This window comes from Pseudorasbora parva, chromosome 3, assembly GCF_024679245.1.
Source record: "Pseudorasbora parva isolate DD20220531a chromosome 3, ASM2467924v1, whole genome shotgun sequence".
NCBI classification, from domain to species: Eukaryota; Metazoa; Chordata; class Actinopteri; order Cypriniformes; family Gobionidae; genus Pseudorasbora; species Pseudorasbora parva.
The window spans coordinates 54153575-54171297 of record NC_090174.1 but is presented as its reverse complement, the minus strand read 5'-3'; the positions used below and the strand labels follow the sequence as shown (position 1 = coordinate 54171297).

Here is a 17723-nt window from a genome sequence, read left to right as displayed (position 1 = left end):
AATAATCAGTGTGATTACAATTGTAATAGATAATTATAGAGATAACTAGACAACATAATCAAATATGATACCAGGACAACATACTATAAACAAAATAGAGGCAACACTTTATAATAAGGTCTCATTTGTTAACATCGGATGATGCATTAGCTAATGTAATCTAACAATGAGCAATACATTTTTAAAGCATTTGTTTATCTTTGTTAATAATATTAAAAGTATAAATTTTTTGTGGTGGTATGGTGTATTAATAAACTGATGTTATAATAAAAATAAAACTTTTTATATAACAACTTTAAATGTGTATTTTTTGTAGAAATGTACATTAACTGAGATTGATAAATGCTTAAAAGTGCTGTTAGTTCAGGATAACTTTGTAAAGCCTGATATATATACAGTCCCTGACAGTCTTGTCGCTTGTGTACAAATTGACCTAAAGTGCCGCTGAAATATATTTCTAATCAAGATTTTTTTTACAAGAAATGGCTCATTTTAATCCCACCAGCTTTTGTGATAATGTTTCAGTGAAAAACTAAACTTTCAAAAAGTATTCTAATATTCACAGCTTGGTAAAGCCCATTGAGTCAATTTTTGCAAAGACATAAGTGTTGTCACCTTGTCATATGAGCTTCACCTGTGACTAATAATGGATCAATTAGGTCTCAAGTGTGTATAAAAAGAACCCCAGTACACTAGACCTTCACATCAACTGCAACTAGACCTCTGCAAACATGCCTAAGATTCACCCTGAGACTAAAGTTTTGATTATCAAGAGGCTGAAGACCAGATCCACTGCTGATGTGGCAGACACCTTCAATATGTCTCAGCGTCAAGTACAGAGGATAAAAAAAAGATTTGAAGAGACTGGAGACGTTTTTGACAAGCCCAGGTCAGGCAGACCCTGCAAGACAACTGCTCGAGAGGACCGTTTGTTGGCTCGAAAATCCAAGGCCAGCCCATTTCCCACTGCAGCAGAGCTCCACGAGACCTGGTCACCTGAAGTCCCTGTGTCAACCAGAACAGTTTGTCGGATTCTGTCTCGAAATGGCCTCCATGGTCGAATCAGTGCCCAGAAGCCAGCACTAAACAAAAGACACTTGAAAAACCGTGTGGCATTTGCCAAGGCCCACAGCCTGCTAAAAGGAAGGACGCTGGAAAAGTGGCAGAAGGTGGATTTTTCAGATGAATCTTCTGTTGAATTACACCACAGTCGCCGCAAATATTGCAGGAGACCTACTGGAGCCAGAATGGATCCGAGATTCACCCAGAAAACAGTGAAGTTTGGTGGTGGAAAAATCATGGTCTGGGGTTACATCCAGTATGGGGGTGTGCGAGAGATCTGCAGGGTGGAAGGCAACATCAATAGTCTAAAATACCAAGAAATCTTAGCTACCTCTTATATTCCCAACCATAAAAGAGGCCAAATTCTGCAGCAGGGCGGTGCTCCATCGCATACTTCCATCTCCACATCAAAGTTCCTCAAGGCGAAGAAGATCAAGATGCTCCAGGATTGGCCAGCCCAGTCACCAGACATGAACATCATTGAGCATATGTGGGGTCGGATGAAAGAGGATGCATGGAAGACGAAATCAAAGAATATTGATGAACTCTGGGAGGCATGCAAGACTGCTTTCTTAGCTATTCCTGATGACTTCATCAATAAATTGTATGAATCCTTGCCAAACCGCATGGATGCAGTCCTTCAAGCTCATGGAAGTCATACAAGATATTACATTTGGATCTCACAGCACCACAACTTAATTTGCTGACATATTTTTGTATTTGCTGTAAACTTGTTCAATTTCTGTATAGGCGACAAAACTTTTGTCTTGCCAAAATTTGACCTTTCTGTCTTGATTAAATGATAAATATTTTTTCTGTGAAAATTATTTATTTCAGTGCATTAAACATCATTTGGGAGGGTTTTAGCTTTTCATATGAGCTATTTCTAACACCAATGAATTAATTAAAAGTCAGGTTAATATCAGGTATTTCTAGAAAATAGATAAGCGACAAGACTTTTGTCAGGGACTGTATATATATATAAACTCAGTTTTATCACTGAATAAGAAACAAACCTTAGCCAGTTATCTTTATAAAGACTTATTTTCTAGCACGAAAAGAGTCAAAGTCATACAGCCATCCTGAATGTCTCCAGAGTGATAACTGAAGACATAACAGAAGCCACAATCCCTTATACCCCCAATGTCTAAACAATCCTTCTCAGTCGTTTTCCACACATGGTCAAAGTTAGAACCTCCCATCTGTTCTGATTTCCTTACACATGTGACCATCAGAATTAGTTCCCCCTGACACCTTTGGTTCGGGAGAGCCCTCAAATTAGGTGTCCTCCGAGCCCATAGGTCACAAAACTATATGAATAGGTCTCTGTCTGTTAAGCTTGGAGAAGTGTCCTGCATGGCAAAAACACATGTTGGCTCCAGTATGAATTCAAACACAAGTCTAAATAATCAATCTTCTATATCAGTAATTACAATTTTTCCACCACAAAATGTTCATTGAACCTTTAGACAAAAAATAAAATAAAAATGCATATCATATTGAACATGTGGCTTTTATGGTTTATGTAGTGTGATATAGGATAATATTATAATATACGATATGTTAATAAAAACACCTCAATTTTATTTAGAGGCCCAATCGGAGCAAAATATACAATCTGGTGCAGTTTCTGATATTTCTATGGTTTAAAAGTAAGATGAAATTCTGATAATTTGTCTTCAAAATATGATTTGATTTATCAGTTTACTACCGACACTACTGATAGTTTGTTTTATAACAATATAGCAGACTAACATAAAATACACATAAATATCAGTTGTGGTTATATCTACCAATAATATACCTTAGTAAAATGACATTTAAATGCTTAGTTTTATGATAAAAGCTGTTGTTTTTATTTTTCTAGAAAATAAACAAGTTATGAAAAATTAAGAAGGTTGCTTCAGTCCAGCATGTGTTCATCTTGAAATGTTACTAACAACAATATTAAAGTTATTCTTGTGCACTTAAAAATCAGTAAGGTTTTCACAGCAAAAAAAAACAAAAGTTAACCACAACCTTAAAGTGGATATATTTACAATGATCCTACTAAACAGACATTTCCTCGCTAAAACAGTATAAGCTATCAATCAGATGACAATGCATGCAGTAGATTGTGTACAAGAGGTTTTTGAGCAAAGTTTTGATTATGTTAATAATGTTGAGGCCTGTATTTGTTTCTCTCTTCTATTGACACAAAAGAAGATATTTTCAATAATGCTGATAACCAAAAGGTTGACGGTAGCCATTGACTTCCTTTATTTTTTCCTACTAAGTCAATGGGTGCCGTCAACTGTATGGTCACCAGCATTCTTTAAAATACCTCTACTCAAACTTGAGGTTAAGTGATGACAGTTTTCATTTTTGGGTAAACTATCCCTTTAACAATTGTAAACAAACAAACGCTCAGTAACATTACCTGAGCATATTTGTCATGTTACAGTGATTTAACAGGTGAAACTTGCTGACTAAGGATGGAGGGGCAACCAACATCAAAACCAAATGCTTTTGTCCAGAAAAATTAAGTATGGTGGGAATAAAACAAGACTTAAAGATATTTAGAGTATGTGAGTAAAACCCAACCTTTCTGGCGGCATGCCCTCAGTGTTGCTGCTGTGGCGTCTCTGCATGACACCTGCTTTATCACCAGGAGCTCCAAAACTGAGGAAAAATAGGATATCAGGTACCAAAAAAGAAACACACATTTATGATTTAAGAAAACTTTACTTATTACAAAAATAAACATTAAAATAAAATCATGAAAAAGGTCACTGTATAGAATAATTCAGCACATGACATGATATTGTGATACAAAAGCATGAACAGTATACATAATAAGAATAGGAAATGTTAAGATGATGAAAATACTCATATAAGAGTTATTTAGTTCATGACTTCATTTCTTCTGTGAAACATACTGTGGAAACTTTTCACAAAAGGAGAAGTTTACCAGCTAATAATGAGCTACTTTCTTCCATTTTTTACAAAAAAAAAAAAAAAAAAAAAAAAAAAAAAAAAACTGTGACCAGGGGCTTGATATTCCATGAATGAAATTTAGTAGAAAAAAAACAGTAGCAGTAAATATGTTTTTATGCTATATTCCTAGTATTCTGAAGCCATGCACTTTATTGCCAGTATTTGGACACCCATCATTGAATGAAATCATTAAATTAGGTGTTCCATCACTTCCATGGCCACAGGTGTATAAAATCAAGTACGGCATGCAAACGCTTCAGGAGCTAATGTGAATTCAAGCGGGGTACTATGATACGTTACCACCTGTGCAATAAGTCCATTCATTAAATTTTCTCACTATTAAATATTCCACAGTCAACTGTTAGTGGATTACAAAATGGAAGCAATTGGTGAGGGGTTGTTTTTCAGGGGTTGGGCTTGAACTCTTAAAGCTTCAGCATACTAAGACATTTTGGACAATTTCATGCTCCCAGCTTTGTGGGAACATGACCGCGCACCAGTGCACAAAGCAAGGTCCATAAAGACATGGATAACTGAGTTTGGTGTGGAGGAACTTGAATGGCTTGCATATGCATTTCACAAGACACATGAGTGAGTAAACGATTACAGAAATGTCATCATTGGGTGAAGAAAAGACAAACCAGTTCATGAATTACATTACATGAATGTGTATATGAACAGATGTGTATACTGACAGATATTTATTATGGTAAATATTTATAACCGATAGACAGACAGACAGACAGACAGACAGACAGACAGACAGACAGACAGACAGACAGATAGATAGATAGATAGATAGATAGATAGATAGATAGATAGATAGATAGATATTTTCTAGTTAAAGTTTCACAGATTAAATTGGCGAATTTTTTATGACAGTTGTGTAATAATAACTATAGTTACTATAGTATTTTATGTAAAAACTATTATTTTAACATTATGATTATGGACCAAGCCATGAATGAACAAGAGCCTGTCAGTGATGAATACTGCTCTTTTCGGTTTAAACGTCCATCTACTGTCTTAGAAACGAGCAGAATTATCTTACCTTCATCGTAGCGTGCAACAGATACGCACAAATGTATCTTTACCGGCTGTTTTGCGTGATTTGTCTTTAACAGAAACACTAAAAATGTAAAAACATCAGTCAGTGAAGCAGACTGAATAGCGGATGTGAACCGTTTTGTTTCCGGAAGTACACAGACGGGCATCCAATCACGACGCGGAGTTGCTCCGCATTTCCGCATAGAGAAAGCTGTTGTTGTGCAGCTTGATTTCTGCAACTAAGTATTTAAAATATTTACAATCTAAAAAAATGCTCTAATCACATTCCTGTGATCGTGCATATTAGATTAGATTGTTAGGTTAAAGCCGCGCACGTTTCAATCGGTTTGACAACGATCTGGTTTTGTTTATGTTTTTGCAGCTAACGTTAACGTTACATCTGTCAGTATGATATATATCAATGCATAAATCTCCATCCAGAACATTTCATGCATAAAATGGGTTAAATGTCTCTACAACTCACTGTTTGTCCAGCTAACGACGGCAATCGATCTCTACTGGCGGCCTGTGTCATAAATACGTACTCTTCACGCGATCGCTGACAGTGACAGTGAGTTGATTTGATGCAAGAGATGCTGTGTTAAGTGAATCAGCTGGATCTCACTGTCTGAGATCACTGGTGCTGTTTGTTTAGCTCCATCGCATCTACCTGGACCTGGTGCACATCCAGAAGAACGCCTCCATGGTGCTCCGCCGGCTCTTGCGCAAGCGTTGGGTCCTGGGTGTCGTGTTCGGATTGTCGCTCATCTACTTTCTCACCAGCACCCTCAAACAGGTATACTGATGTTTTGATGCTGCTGTAGTGCTGTGTCCCCACTAGAGAGGTAACATATATTATTGATCGATTAGTCGCATCTAACATGTAACATTTTACATGCAGTATGTATATACATATTAGTTCTGTGTCAAATCGATTTAAAGTTGTTTACATAATATAACAACATGTGTGTGGAATATATATATATACTCATTCATTATGAAATATTTGCATATATATATATATATATATATATATATATATATATATATATATATATATATATATATATACTCATTCATTATGAAATATTTGCATGCATATGCTGTGTATATATTTATATACTATATATTACATATAAAAATTGTAGATAAACCTAAAAAAATTCTTAAATATAGTACATGCATGCATGTGCGCATTTATATACACAGTACACACACATATATTATGCAAACATGAACTTATCTGGGATGTGATTTATATATATATATATATATATATATATATATATATATATATATATATATGCGCTCACAAAGGCTGAAGTTATTTGATCAAAATAATAATAATAAGTGAACGCAATGTTGCTGATCATATTTTAATAATTTATTATCACCATTAAAAACCATTTTTGCTGCTAAATATTTCTATGGAAACCCAATACAATTTTTTTGAAAAATTATTTGATTTACAGAAAGTTCAACTTATGCAGCATTTATTTGAAATCTGAAACATTAATTGTAACATCATTAAAGGGGGGGTGAAACACTCAGTTTCAGTCAATCTCATGTCAATCTTGAGTACCTATAGAGTAGTATTGCATCCTTCATATCTCCGAAAAGTCTTTAGTTTTATTATATTTGTAAAAGAAATATGGGCTGTACAGAGTCTTTCCGGAAAAAACCGAGCGCCTGGAGGCGTATCGTGTGGGCGGAGCTGAAGAATGACGAATGCGCACAAAGCGGTGACGTCCTCAAGCATGGAGAAATCCTTGCTATTGATCTCAGCAAATAGATATGATCCAGAATCTAATTCGGAGGCTGAAATAGAAACAGCAACAGCAGGACGTCCGTCTCTGTGGTATGTACTGTATTTACTCTCAGTTTATGAGGACATGATTCGGTTTATGGACTATTGTATGCGACCAAACCTTAGTAGCAAGCAGAACGGTTTTGCACGTCAGACTAGTGTAACGTTATAACTTACATAGAACAGCAATGAAGTCCGTTAGCGCATTTGAATGACGAAGCACGCGATCGTGTCGTTTACTGATGTTTACATACGCGACGATAAGCAACAGCACAGACATTTGAAGCAGGTTTACTTACCGGCTGCTTCCAAAGCAGGACCGAACCTTTATCGCTGGGGCGGCTCCGTCAAAAACACACTTCTTGGAGTGTGGAGATCCACTTTGCGATGCGACTGAAGCATTTCTGCGTTCAAATCGGTTCAAATGCAGCGCTGCCTTCCCGGAATGCTGTGCTGAAGCGTTGAAGTCGCTTAATGTCAAAGTGGAGGAATGAAGTGGAGCGCGGCGCGGACTATAACCGACATTAGTGTTCACGGAGGACTGGATCTGCAGCTGAGAGAGTATTTACGGCCGTGCATTTCCTCTCTCGCGCTAGTCGCGCGCGCACCCTACCGGGAGAATAGCCCGTACGGCCCATACAAGGACCTTCCGGTCTATTAACGTCAAGTCGAGCCATACTCGAAAAAAACTCTCCGAAACTTGTGAGAAACCGGAAGGAGTATTTTTAACACAGAAATACTCCATCAAACGTCCAACATTATTTTTTGAAACTTTGTCTATGTTTAGGATGGGAATCCAAGTCTTTAACAGTGTAAAAAGCTCAGTATGCATGAAACAGCATATCACCCCCCCTTTAAGGTCTCTATGTCACTTGATGCATCCTTGATGAATAAAATGATTAATTTATTTTTTCTGTTCATCAAAGAATGGTTGCTGAAAAAAATAACTTTTCCATCATATGTCTAAATTACATTTTAAAATGTATTAGAATAGAAAACAGTTATCTTAAATTGTAATAATAATATCATAATTATGTAAATGTCATAATATTACTTATTTTGTACTGTGTATTTGTTTCCTCAAATCTAGTCCCCACGGGGCTTCTTAAAGTCCTCCTGCAGTCAATATTTTTATTCCTTAAAAGTAATCTTTGATAATAAAAACTTTTTCCAGTGAAAATAAATAATTTCTCCATTCCTCAAAACAGCTTGAATGTAACTCTACACTCTTGTTTCATTTAGTATATGTGGAACCATGAATATGCAAATTAGCTCCACCTCCACTCACTCACACCAGCTCAGAGATACACTCGATCAATAACTGTAGTAATGCTGCACTTCAGCCATATATGTTTTGAACCAGAAACTGATTCAGAAGAAGTGGGAGAGTAAATTATACAGGGTCATCTACAAGTCGATGTATTCAAATGGTAATGAGTTTTATGTATTGCTCTCTACGTAGGACACACAACCGTAATTGATGATTAGCCTTTGGCTTGACTTCGTCATCAAACTGCTAATAATCTGTTACTAATGTTAAAAATATAGGTAACACAATAGAAATAGGTCTTTGCTCATCTCAACATCTGAGAGGAGACGAACAATGTAATAGAAAAATAATGATGTTCTGTGTGACATGTTATGTGTACAGGAGGAGCGAACCATCCGGGATCGGACCCTCCTGGAGGCGCGGGACTCAGATCACCCCATCCAGTGGAAGATCAAGTTCATCCTGGGCAACAGCAGCAGACAGATCTCACAGTGTAGAAACTCTATTCAGGGAAAGAACCTTCTCACTGATGAACTGGGTAAGTGATGGGGATGGTCACCACCTTGGCCAACTATACTACAAAGCTGTTATACATTAAAGGTAGGGTAGGCCATTTCGGAGAAGCTTGGTAATAGTAAGCTAGCATAACGCCTCCAAAGCCATGTCTCCTTTAAAACACATGAACAAACAGCAGAGTCTGCAAAGTGTCACGAGAGACAGTATTAAATGACCTCATGTCTCAAATGACATTACATTTAAACAACTTACAGAGTTCTAGTTGTACCACCTGACGGCTGCAGATTCATTTAGCCATTGATGCTGTTGACAGAAACGCATCATTTCAAGGCTGAGGATGTGAACAACTCATTGTTTTAATTACGGTTACGTCATGGTGTGAACGCAGCATGAGCTTGTTGTTTTGGTTCAGGAGGAACTGTAAAAGTCTGCTGTTTGTTTTTGGCGCTCCGTGACTGTCAACATAGCCTTACAAAATGAGCTGATGGCGTGATGTCTGCACAAGCAGATACGTGGAAATATATGCATTTACAGGCGGTTAGGACATGTCACGACACAGTCCAAATGCAATGACTGGATGAACATTTTTGGTCCTGAGACTTCCACAGAAGATATAATAATATTTAAACCATTTATATCATTGATATTTTACATAACATTTTTCAAGGTGCACATTTTGCTCCAGTTTTCATTACCATAGTCCAACTTTCAGGGGGGTTTTCCCATAAATGTGTAAACATTATTCTTAGTAATGATTCATAGATTGTCAATCTGGTATTTTTCCCATTGTTATAATGTAAAATTATTATTATAAGTATTAAAAATTATTTACACCATTACTGTAATCTGCAATCTGTAAAATAAGTGTAAAGATAGTACAGTATTAAAACCATAAATATATAATATTTGTCCATTCTGCAGTAATGAAAATTTGGTATGAAATGGGGTTTAACTTTGATAAAAATTGTGTAAAAATTCTTAATATTAAGACATTTTTTTCCCATGCAAATTATTTTTGGGTGAGTTTTTGGATGATTTATGACATGTTCTTTAGTCATGTGACTTTGGACTACAGTTTAACAAGGCAATTGAGGGAGATACAGGGTTGTTACTGGATTATTACTTTTGAGGATGGTTTTGTCATTTTTTTGGGATAGCAAATAAAAATAAATAAAGAGGAGGGTTAGATTTGGGACAGAAAGGGCAAAATGTGAATTGATGAAGGCTGAATTATAACACGCGCATTCACCAACCATACCACGCTTTAATGTGCAGCTGCTTTTTTCACCTTTAACACGGCCCTTGGCCTATGTGTATTCACATGCCCAAGAACATGACCAATGTTCCGTTTAACTCAGACTTCTCTTTTTCGTTCTCTTTAGGTTATGTATGTGAGAGGAAGGATTTACTGGTGAATGGATGTTGCAACGTTAATGCTCCCAGCTCAAGCCAGTATGTCTGTAAAAGCTGTCTGGCCAATGGCTGCTGTAGCATCTATGAGTACTGCGTTTCCTGCTGCCTCCAGCCTGATAAGGTACTTCACACAACATATCTTCATCATCAGTTTTTACTAGAATGGTTGTAGACATGTCTATTAAATGCTCTAATCTGCCACAATAATATAATGGGTTATCTTAGAAGCATTTTTTATATTATATAAAACTTTAGTATTATTATACACGTCCTAAACACAGCCGTGCTGTGCCTTCCGTTTATAAGGCAGTTCGATAGCAAATAAATATGTAAATATAAGAAGATAACTTGTGTCCTTAAAAACACACTTTTCTGCAGAACTACTTCCTTCCGCCACAGATTCAAATCTTAATGGGGGGGGTGAAATGCTGTTTCATGCATACTGAGCTTTTTACACTGTTAAAGACTTGGATTCCCATCCTAAACATAGACAAAGTTTCAAAAACTAATGTTGGACGTTTGATGGAGAATTTCTGTGTCAAAAATACTCCTTCCGGTTTCTCACAAGTTTCAGAGAGTTTTTTTCGAGTATGGGTCGGCTTGACGTTAATAGAGTGGAAGGTCCTTGTATGGTACGGGCTATTCTCCCGGTAGGGTGAGCGCGCGCGTGACTAGATGCACGCTGCCCACACTGCTCTCAGGTCCAGCAGATTAGAGGTTAGATCGGGCTCAAAAAATCAAGCCCGACCCTACCCGAGCCCGTGCATGTTGTGTCCGAGCCCGGCCCGACACATTAACTGTAATTATGAGCCCGAGCCCGATTTAAACCCGACCATTGTTCAATACGTGGGCGTTTTGACGAGAACGAGCCTGTAATGAGCAAAGCGCAGCGAAGCGGACTGGTGAGGCTCATGATAAAACTACAGTTAGTTTTCACTTTTCTCCACAGCGACTGTACAGCCGAATAACATTTTGTTGCAATATTTTCATGTTTAACACTTTGAAGCTGCTTTGAAACAATCGTCATTGTAAAAGCGCTATAGGCTATAAATAAAGTTGACTTGACTCCGCTCAATAATCCGCAGGCGCGCGCTCATGATCCGCTCACCGGTAAACTGATGTTTGCTCAAATCCAGCTCAGACATTTATCTGTAGCTTACTTTGTTGTAGCCATTAAACAATGTGTTTTTTCCTTCATATTTATGTTTAAATATTATAATATTATTTTTACATTTCATCTGATTATGATGAGTGAAAAGATGCGAGTGGGTCAGAAATGATTTTGGTGGTTATATTTAGTTTAATATTAAGACTATCTATTTTGTAGAAAGCATTTATTTCGTTTTGTTTCAATTGTATCTTAATTTTAAAAAAGGTTTCTTAGACCAATTGCCTGGATTTAATAAATAAAAAGCAAATAGCAGACTATAATCGTGAGGTGAAGTCGTGGGAGTGATTGCTTTCATTGCTCATGAACTGGAGCGCGCGTCTCATAAATAAACCGAAACTCAGCAGGCTATACTTGCCTCACAGACATGAGAAATATGCATATAGAAAGCTTGAAATGACAACTTTTAAACTAAACGATTCGAAGATATTTAATTAAGCAAAGTGCAGTGTTCACACGAGCAGCTCTTGACACAGAGCGTTTCTGTTTATAATGCTGCGCTCCATCACTGCTCGAGCTGTGAGTTTAACACGCATTTTTACACTAATCCTGACTAGTGCAACTTTGTAGCCTACACATTTGTTTCTTAGTTGTTGTATTAGTTCTTACTTTGCTAAATATATGTATATATATATATATATATATATATGTATATATATGTATATATATGTATATATATAATATGTATATATATAATATATATATAATATGTATATATATATATATATATATAATATGTATATATATATATATATATATATATATATATATATATATATATATATATATATATATATATATATATATATATATATATATATATATATATATATATATATTTATATATATATACAATTTCTGATTATAGCATAGCTTTCTGCCCACCCAATTAGACTAGTAAAGTAGGCTAATGATTAAAAAAACAAACGCTTGATCACGGGCCCGGCCCTACCCGACCCGAGGACAGTGCAGGGAAATCTCAGCCCGGTTCAGGTTCGGGCTCGGGCAGAGAATCTAAACTCTACCACCTACTAACATGTGCCATGATGAAGAGATAATCAGTGTTATTCACTTCATCCGTCAGTTGTCATAATGTTATGCCACACACCGATCAGGCATAACATTATGACCTGGTGAAATGACACTGATTATCTCTTCATCACAGCACCTGTTAGTGGGTGGGATATATTAGGCAGCAAGTGATATTTTTTTTGCTTCTTTTTTTTAGAAGCAGGAAAAATGGACAAGTGTAAGGATTTAAGCGAGTATATATTATATATAATACACAGTACACATATATTATGTAAACACAAACTTTTATTTTAGATGTGATTAATTGATTCGACAGCACATACGTGTGTGTGTGTGTGTGTGTGTGTGTGTGTGTGTGTGTGTGTGTGTGTGTGTTATTTACTTTTTTTTTGTTAAAAAATGTTCCTATCTTGCACAAAAAGCACATGTCACTAGGTCACTTGCAATGTCATGCAATATCGAGTCTTACAGTAAAATGCCACAAAATATTGTGACTCATTGTGATTTGTATTTTGCATACCGGTAAATGTGTTGCAATTAAAGGAGCAGTGTGTAGTATTTATGAGGATCTAATGAGAGAAATGCAATAAAAAACACAGAACTGTTTTTAGTGGTGTATAAAGACCTTACATAATGAACCCTTGTGATTTTATTACCTTAGAATGAGCCATTTCTATCTACGTGACACATCGCAGGTCCCCTTACAGTGAAGTCACCATTTTGCGCCGCCATGTTTCTACAGTAGCCCTAAAAGGACAATTTTCTCTACAGAGTGATAGTTATTCTCTCAGCAGACGACGACATCTTTGTCTTGTGTTGGCCCCTGTGGCTTCTCTATGTGAAACATCGGTAGCTTCAGAAGTGTTAAATGCATATTTTTGGAAATAATAATAAATAAAAAAGCTTCTCTATGTGCTTCGAAAGGAAGCGGTTAGCAGTGGGTGACTGCAACTCACAACCTCACTGCTAGATGCCGTTTAAATCTACACACTGCTCTTTTAAAGGATAAGTTCACTTCAAAATAAAAATGTCTTGATATTTTACTGACCCCCATTTCATCCAAGATGTTCATGTCTTTCTTTCTTCAGTCGAAAAGAAATCAGGCTTTTTGGGGAAAACATTCCAGGATTTTTCTTCACATAATGGTTTTCAGTTGCAACCAACGGGTTGAAGGTCCAAATCAATGCAGTGTCAAAGGGCTTCAGAGGCTCTGCATGTTCACAGCCGAGGAATAGGGTCTTATCTAGCGAAACCATCTGTCTTTTTCTATAAAAAAAACAACAACATTTATGTACTTTCTAACCTCGTGACCGGAAAAGCGGAAATAGCACTGGTGACTGTGTCCCGTCATAATAAAAGTCCAGCTGCTTGCGAGCTGTGTGTTGTGTAACAATCGCTCCAGCGGCCTTGCTCAGCTCCTCAACACTTGGTCCTGCTCTGCTTCACACTACAGTAACGTTAATAAACGCATTCCCCATGATTTCTACCTAAGTCCTATCCTGATTCTTTCCCACCAGCTGTGAGGTGAAGACCACATGTCCAAAGATTATGCGCTCAAACTTGGTATCATCAAACTGCGCCTTTGTTTTGAATAGTTTTTTAATTGAAATCAATTACTTTGTTTGTAATTGAATCTAAAAATAAAACTCATTTTTAGACATTATCTCTGCATCATTTTGTTTGCATTACTACACAATTACTAGAAAATATACAGTACAGGCCAAAAGTTTGGACACATTAATATATATATAAAAAATTTGGTTTTCAATTTATTATACTTTAAATTATAATTTATTCCTGTAATGCAAAGCTGAATTTTCAGGATCGTTACTCAAGTCTTCAGTGTCACATGATCCTTCAGAAATCATTCTAATATTCTGATTTATTATGAGTGTTGGAAACAGTTCTGCTGCCTAATATTTGATGAATAAAAGGTTAGAAAGAACTGCATATATTCAAAATAAAAATATATTTTCAAATAATATAAATCCCTTTTTACTAGCATTTTTTTTTATCAATTTAATACATCCTTGCTGAATAAAATTATTGATTTATTTCAAAAAAGAAAGAAAAAAAATTACTGACCCCAAATTACTGACTAGTAGTGTATATTGTTGTTACAAAAGATTTCAATTTTTAAAACATTTGCTTTTTTATTTTTACTTTTTATTCATCAAAGTATAATAAAAAAAGTATCACAGGTTATGAAAAAATATAATCAGCAGAATCAACAGAGAAAATGAATCATCATATGAGAATGATTTCTGAAGGATCATGTGAAACTGAAGACTGGAGGAATGAGACTGAAAATCAGCTTTGATCACAGGAATAAATGATCATTTAAAGTACAATAAATTGAAAACCAATTATTTTAAATTGTAATAATATATCACAATATTACATTTCTGTATTTTTAATCAGATAAATGCAGGCTTGATGAGCAGAAGAAACTTCTTTCAAAAACATTACAAATAGTAATGTGTCCAAACTTTTGGCCTGTACTGTATATTGGATATATTTGCCAGTACTATATACTTGACACAAATGAGTGTTTTTTTATTTTTGAAACATTGGTTGCAGCTTAAAATATGTAATCAATCTGGAAGAATTTGTGGTGGACAACACTGCTATTCATTGGTATGTTGATGACACCTGGCAAAACATGTAAGATCTAAAAACAATTTGTGATCACTAGACGTTTGTCACCTAACCACAATACAAAATCAGGCCACTCTTGTCTGAAACTCCCATCTGACAAAACCTCTCTCTGTCTCCTGCTGTCTCCCCATCAGCAACTTCTTTTGGAGCGTTTTCTAAACCGAGCCGCGGAAGGGTTCCAGAACCTCTTCACTGCAGTGGAAGATCATTTCGAGTTGTGTCTTGCCAAGTGTCGTACTTCCTCACAGGTGAGCGTCACACACTCTCTATGATGGGTTTTTGCGGCTTCAGCTCGTTTGTGGCGTTCCAGACCAGAATACATGAAATACCCTGCAACTGTCTCGTTTCAGAGCGTTCAACATGAAAACACCTACAGGAACCCTCAGGCGAAGTACTGCTACGGCGAGAGTCCACCGGAATTGCTGCCAATATGACTCTGTTTTCGAATTGTTTGCCAGCGAACCAGCTTCGAATAATGAAGGAGATTTCTTGCAGGTCTTCTCAGGGGTCCCGATGGGCCAAAACGAACAATAATCCGAATGCACAATCATAAAGACTTAAAAGAGACTTTACACTGCATATGTGCGTAGTTTCTATTTTTACCTCATCAGTGACGAACATCTCATCAAAGAGTCCGCCCATTTCTTTTTATTTACTGCTTGTCATGCGAAGATGTGGCCATATTTGGTTTTAGGTAACCTGGCTAATTTTAGCTTTGGGTGGGATTACAAAAAGAGTCATTGTGTTGTTGCTCAAATGGAAACATGGAAAGCACCTCGGATGATTTGACAGCACCCCTCACACCCACGATCTGTGTGAGCTCAGATTTTTGTGAACGACCTGCATGTGAACTACTATATGTTAATTTAATGAAGTAAATGTGATTTTCTGTAGTTTTACAGAAAAAAGGGTGTCTTTTCTAAATTAATACATTTCAGGTTTAAGGACATTTGTGGCATTGTGTGGGAAATTTTAAAATACACACCGTTTTGAAAGTATAGCCACTTGTGTTGACATGACACTAGTGTGATAGAATTCATTACTTTGTGCAAATTTTTATCCAATATTTCCAACTCGTGTTATGACTATGCATCTCAATAAGCTTCCTTGGTCATGAATGAATCAGTATATCGTGTTCACGAAATGAGGCATGGGTAAGGACAGTAAGGACCCTGACTCACTACACACTGAGACACTGACGATTCTATTTCCGCCGACATGACAACATCCTCATTCTACAACATCACTGGTGTTTAGGAACAATTATCTTTTAATGTTATTTAAAGCAGATTATGATGAATACTTCGCTTGTTACATGTACATACAACATATCAGCCATAAATAAATTATAAAAGTTAGCTAGGCAGATTATGTTCATTACCTGTCTTGTGATGTTTATGCTGAATTACAATAAAATAATGGCTCGTATTTTTTAAAAACACCTGCCGCATGTCACTGACTAAATCTGAAATCATCCCCTATACATTCAAATAGAGCATTATTTGAGGGGAGAGCCTTTTGGAGTGATGTCTGAAACCATAGTGGACGTTATGGAGTGTACTGATTCTATCCCACATTGCACCGCAATAACAAGTGTACAGTCGATGACCGCTCAACGACTGTCCGAATTCACTCACTCAATTTGAGGGTTTAGGGGGCGATGTCGGATTCAGCCTACTTTTCCTTAAAGGAAGTTCTGAAACACAAATGCATGAGCTAACTCGGTACAAATTAGGGCTGCATCTGAAATTGACCCCTAAACCCTCAATCACTATTCCCTACATTACTCCACTAATACAGTTCACTTGAAGGGATGAATAAAAACGAGTGAATTCAGGCAGTCGTTGAGCGTACATCAGCTGTACACTCGTTATAGCGGTGCAATGTGGGGTGGGATGGAATGAGTGCACTCGATAACTTCCACAATGGTTTTTTGGACACCACTACAAATGGCTGTCCCCCCAAACAATGCCCTATTTGAGGGTGTAGGGCAGAGGTGGACAAAGTACACAACCTTACTTGAGTAAAAGTAACAGTACTGCTGGTCAAATATTACTCCGTTACAAGTGAAAGTTGTAAAAACAGATTTTTACTTGAAGGGGGGGTGAAATGCTGTTTCATGCATACTAATCTTTTTACACTGTTAAAGACTTGGAATCCCATACTAAACATAGACAAAGTTTCAAAAGTTAAGGTGGACATTTGATGGGAGTATTTCTTTGTCAAAAATACTACTTCCGGTTAGTCATAAGTTTCGGCAAGTTTTTTGAGATCATGCGTCCCCTTTGACGTTAACGGGGGCGGAATTTCCTTGTATGGGCCTTACGGACAATTCTACCGGAAGCGCGTGAGAGAGAGAGAGAGAGAGAGAGAGGGAGAGAGCGAAAGTAACAGGCTACGCCCATCAAAGCGCTGGCTTGTAGGATGGTGCACAGGTGATGTGCACATAACAATGTCACCAAAAAAGTGCGTTTTTTGTTGCAAGACCAAGACAGTCCTGCACAGATTCCCCAAAAACCCCGCGTTAAGGCAACAGTGGATGCAATTTGCTTTTCCGGATCAGCAACTGAGTTGCGCGAATGTTTATATCTGTTCGCTGCATTTCGGTGCCGACTGTTTCATAAACAAGGCCCAGCTCGACGCCGGATTTTCCCGATCGCCTAATGCTGAAGGATGGAGCAGTCCCAACGATAAAGGTCCCAACGTTAGTACCGCAGGCTGTGAGTAAGACTGATTCAAATGTCTGTGTTTTTGCCTATGCTCATCGAGTAGCC

At 36.9% G+C, this 17723-nt stretch overlaps 2 protein-coding genes across 5 annotated transcripts in view; one reads left to right on the top strand and one right to left on the bottom strand.

Annotated features, from left to right (window-relative positions):
• Positions 1-5899, bottom strand: part of rnft2 (ring finger protein, transmembrane 2) — a 33083-nt gene extending 27184 nt beyond the window's left edge. Inside the window, exons 1-2 of one of the 4 annotated variants that reach the window (XM_067439507.1) lie at positions 5756-5899; positions 3646-3723 (exon numbers count right to left, since the gene is read on the bottom strand). In XM_067439507.1, the coding sequence (XP_067295608.1) occupies positions 3646-3723; positions 5756-5853 (176 nt within the window). In that variant the 5' untranslated portion in view covers positions 5854-5899. Of the gene's footprint in view, positions 1-3645; positions 3724-5089 lie in introns of all 4 variants that reach the window. The other 3 variants (XM_067439506.1, XM_067439508.1, XM_067439509.1) reach the window with 3 other exon arrangements.
• A 907-nt stretch (positions 5900-6806) lies between these two features.
• On the top strand, positions 6807-15383 carry spring1 (SREBF pathway regulator in golgi 1). Its single transcript, XM_067439839.1, has 5 exons — positions 6807-6827; positions 8544-8700; positions 10061-10212; positions 15084-15197; positions 15300-15383. The coding sequence occupies exons 1-5, from the start codon at positions 6807-6809 to the stop codon at positions 15381-15383; spliced, it is 528 nt and encodes a 175-aa protein (XP_067295940.1).
• Positions 15384-17723: the final 2340 nt, after the last annotated feature.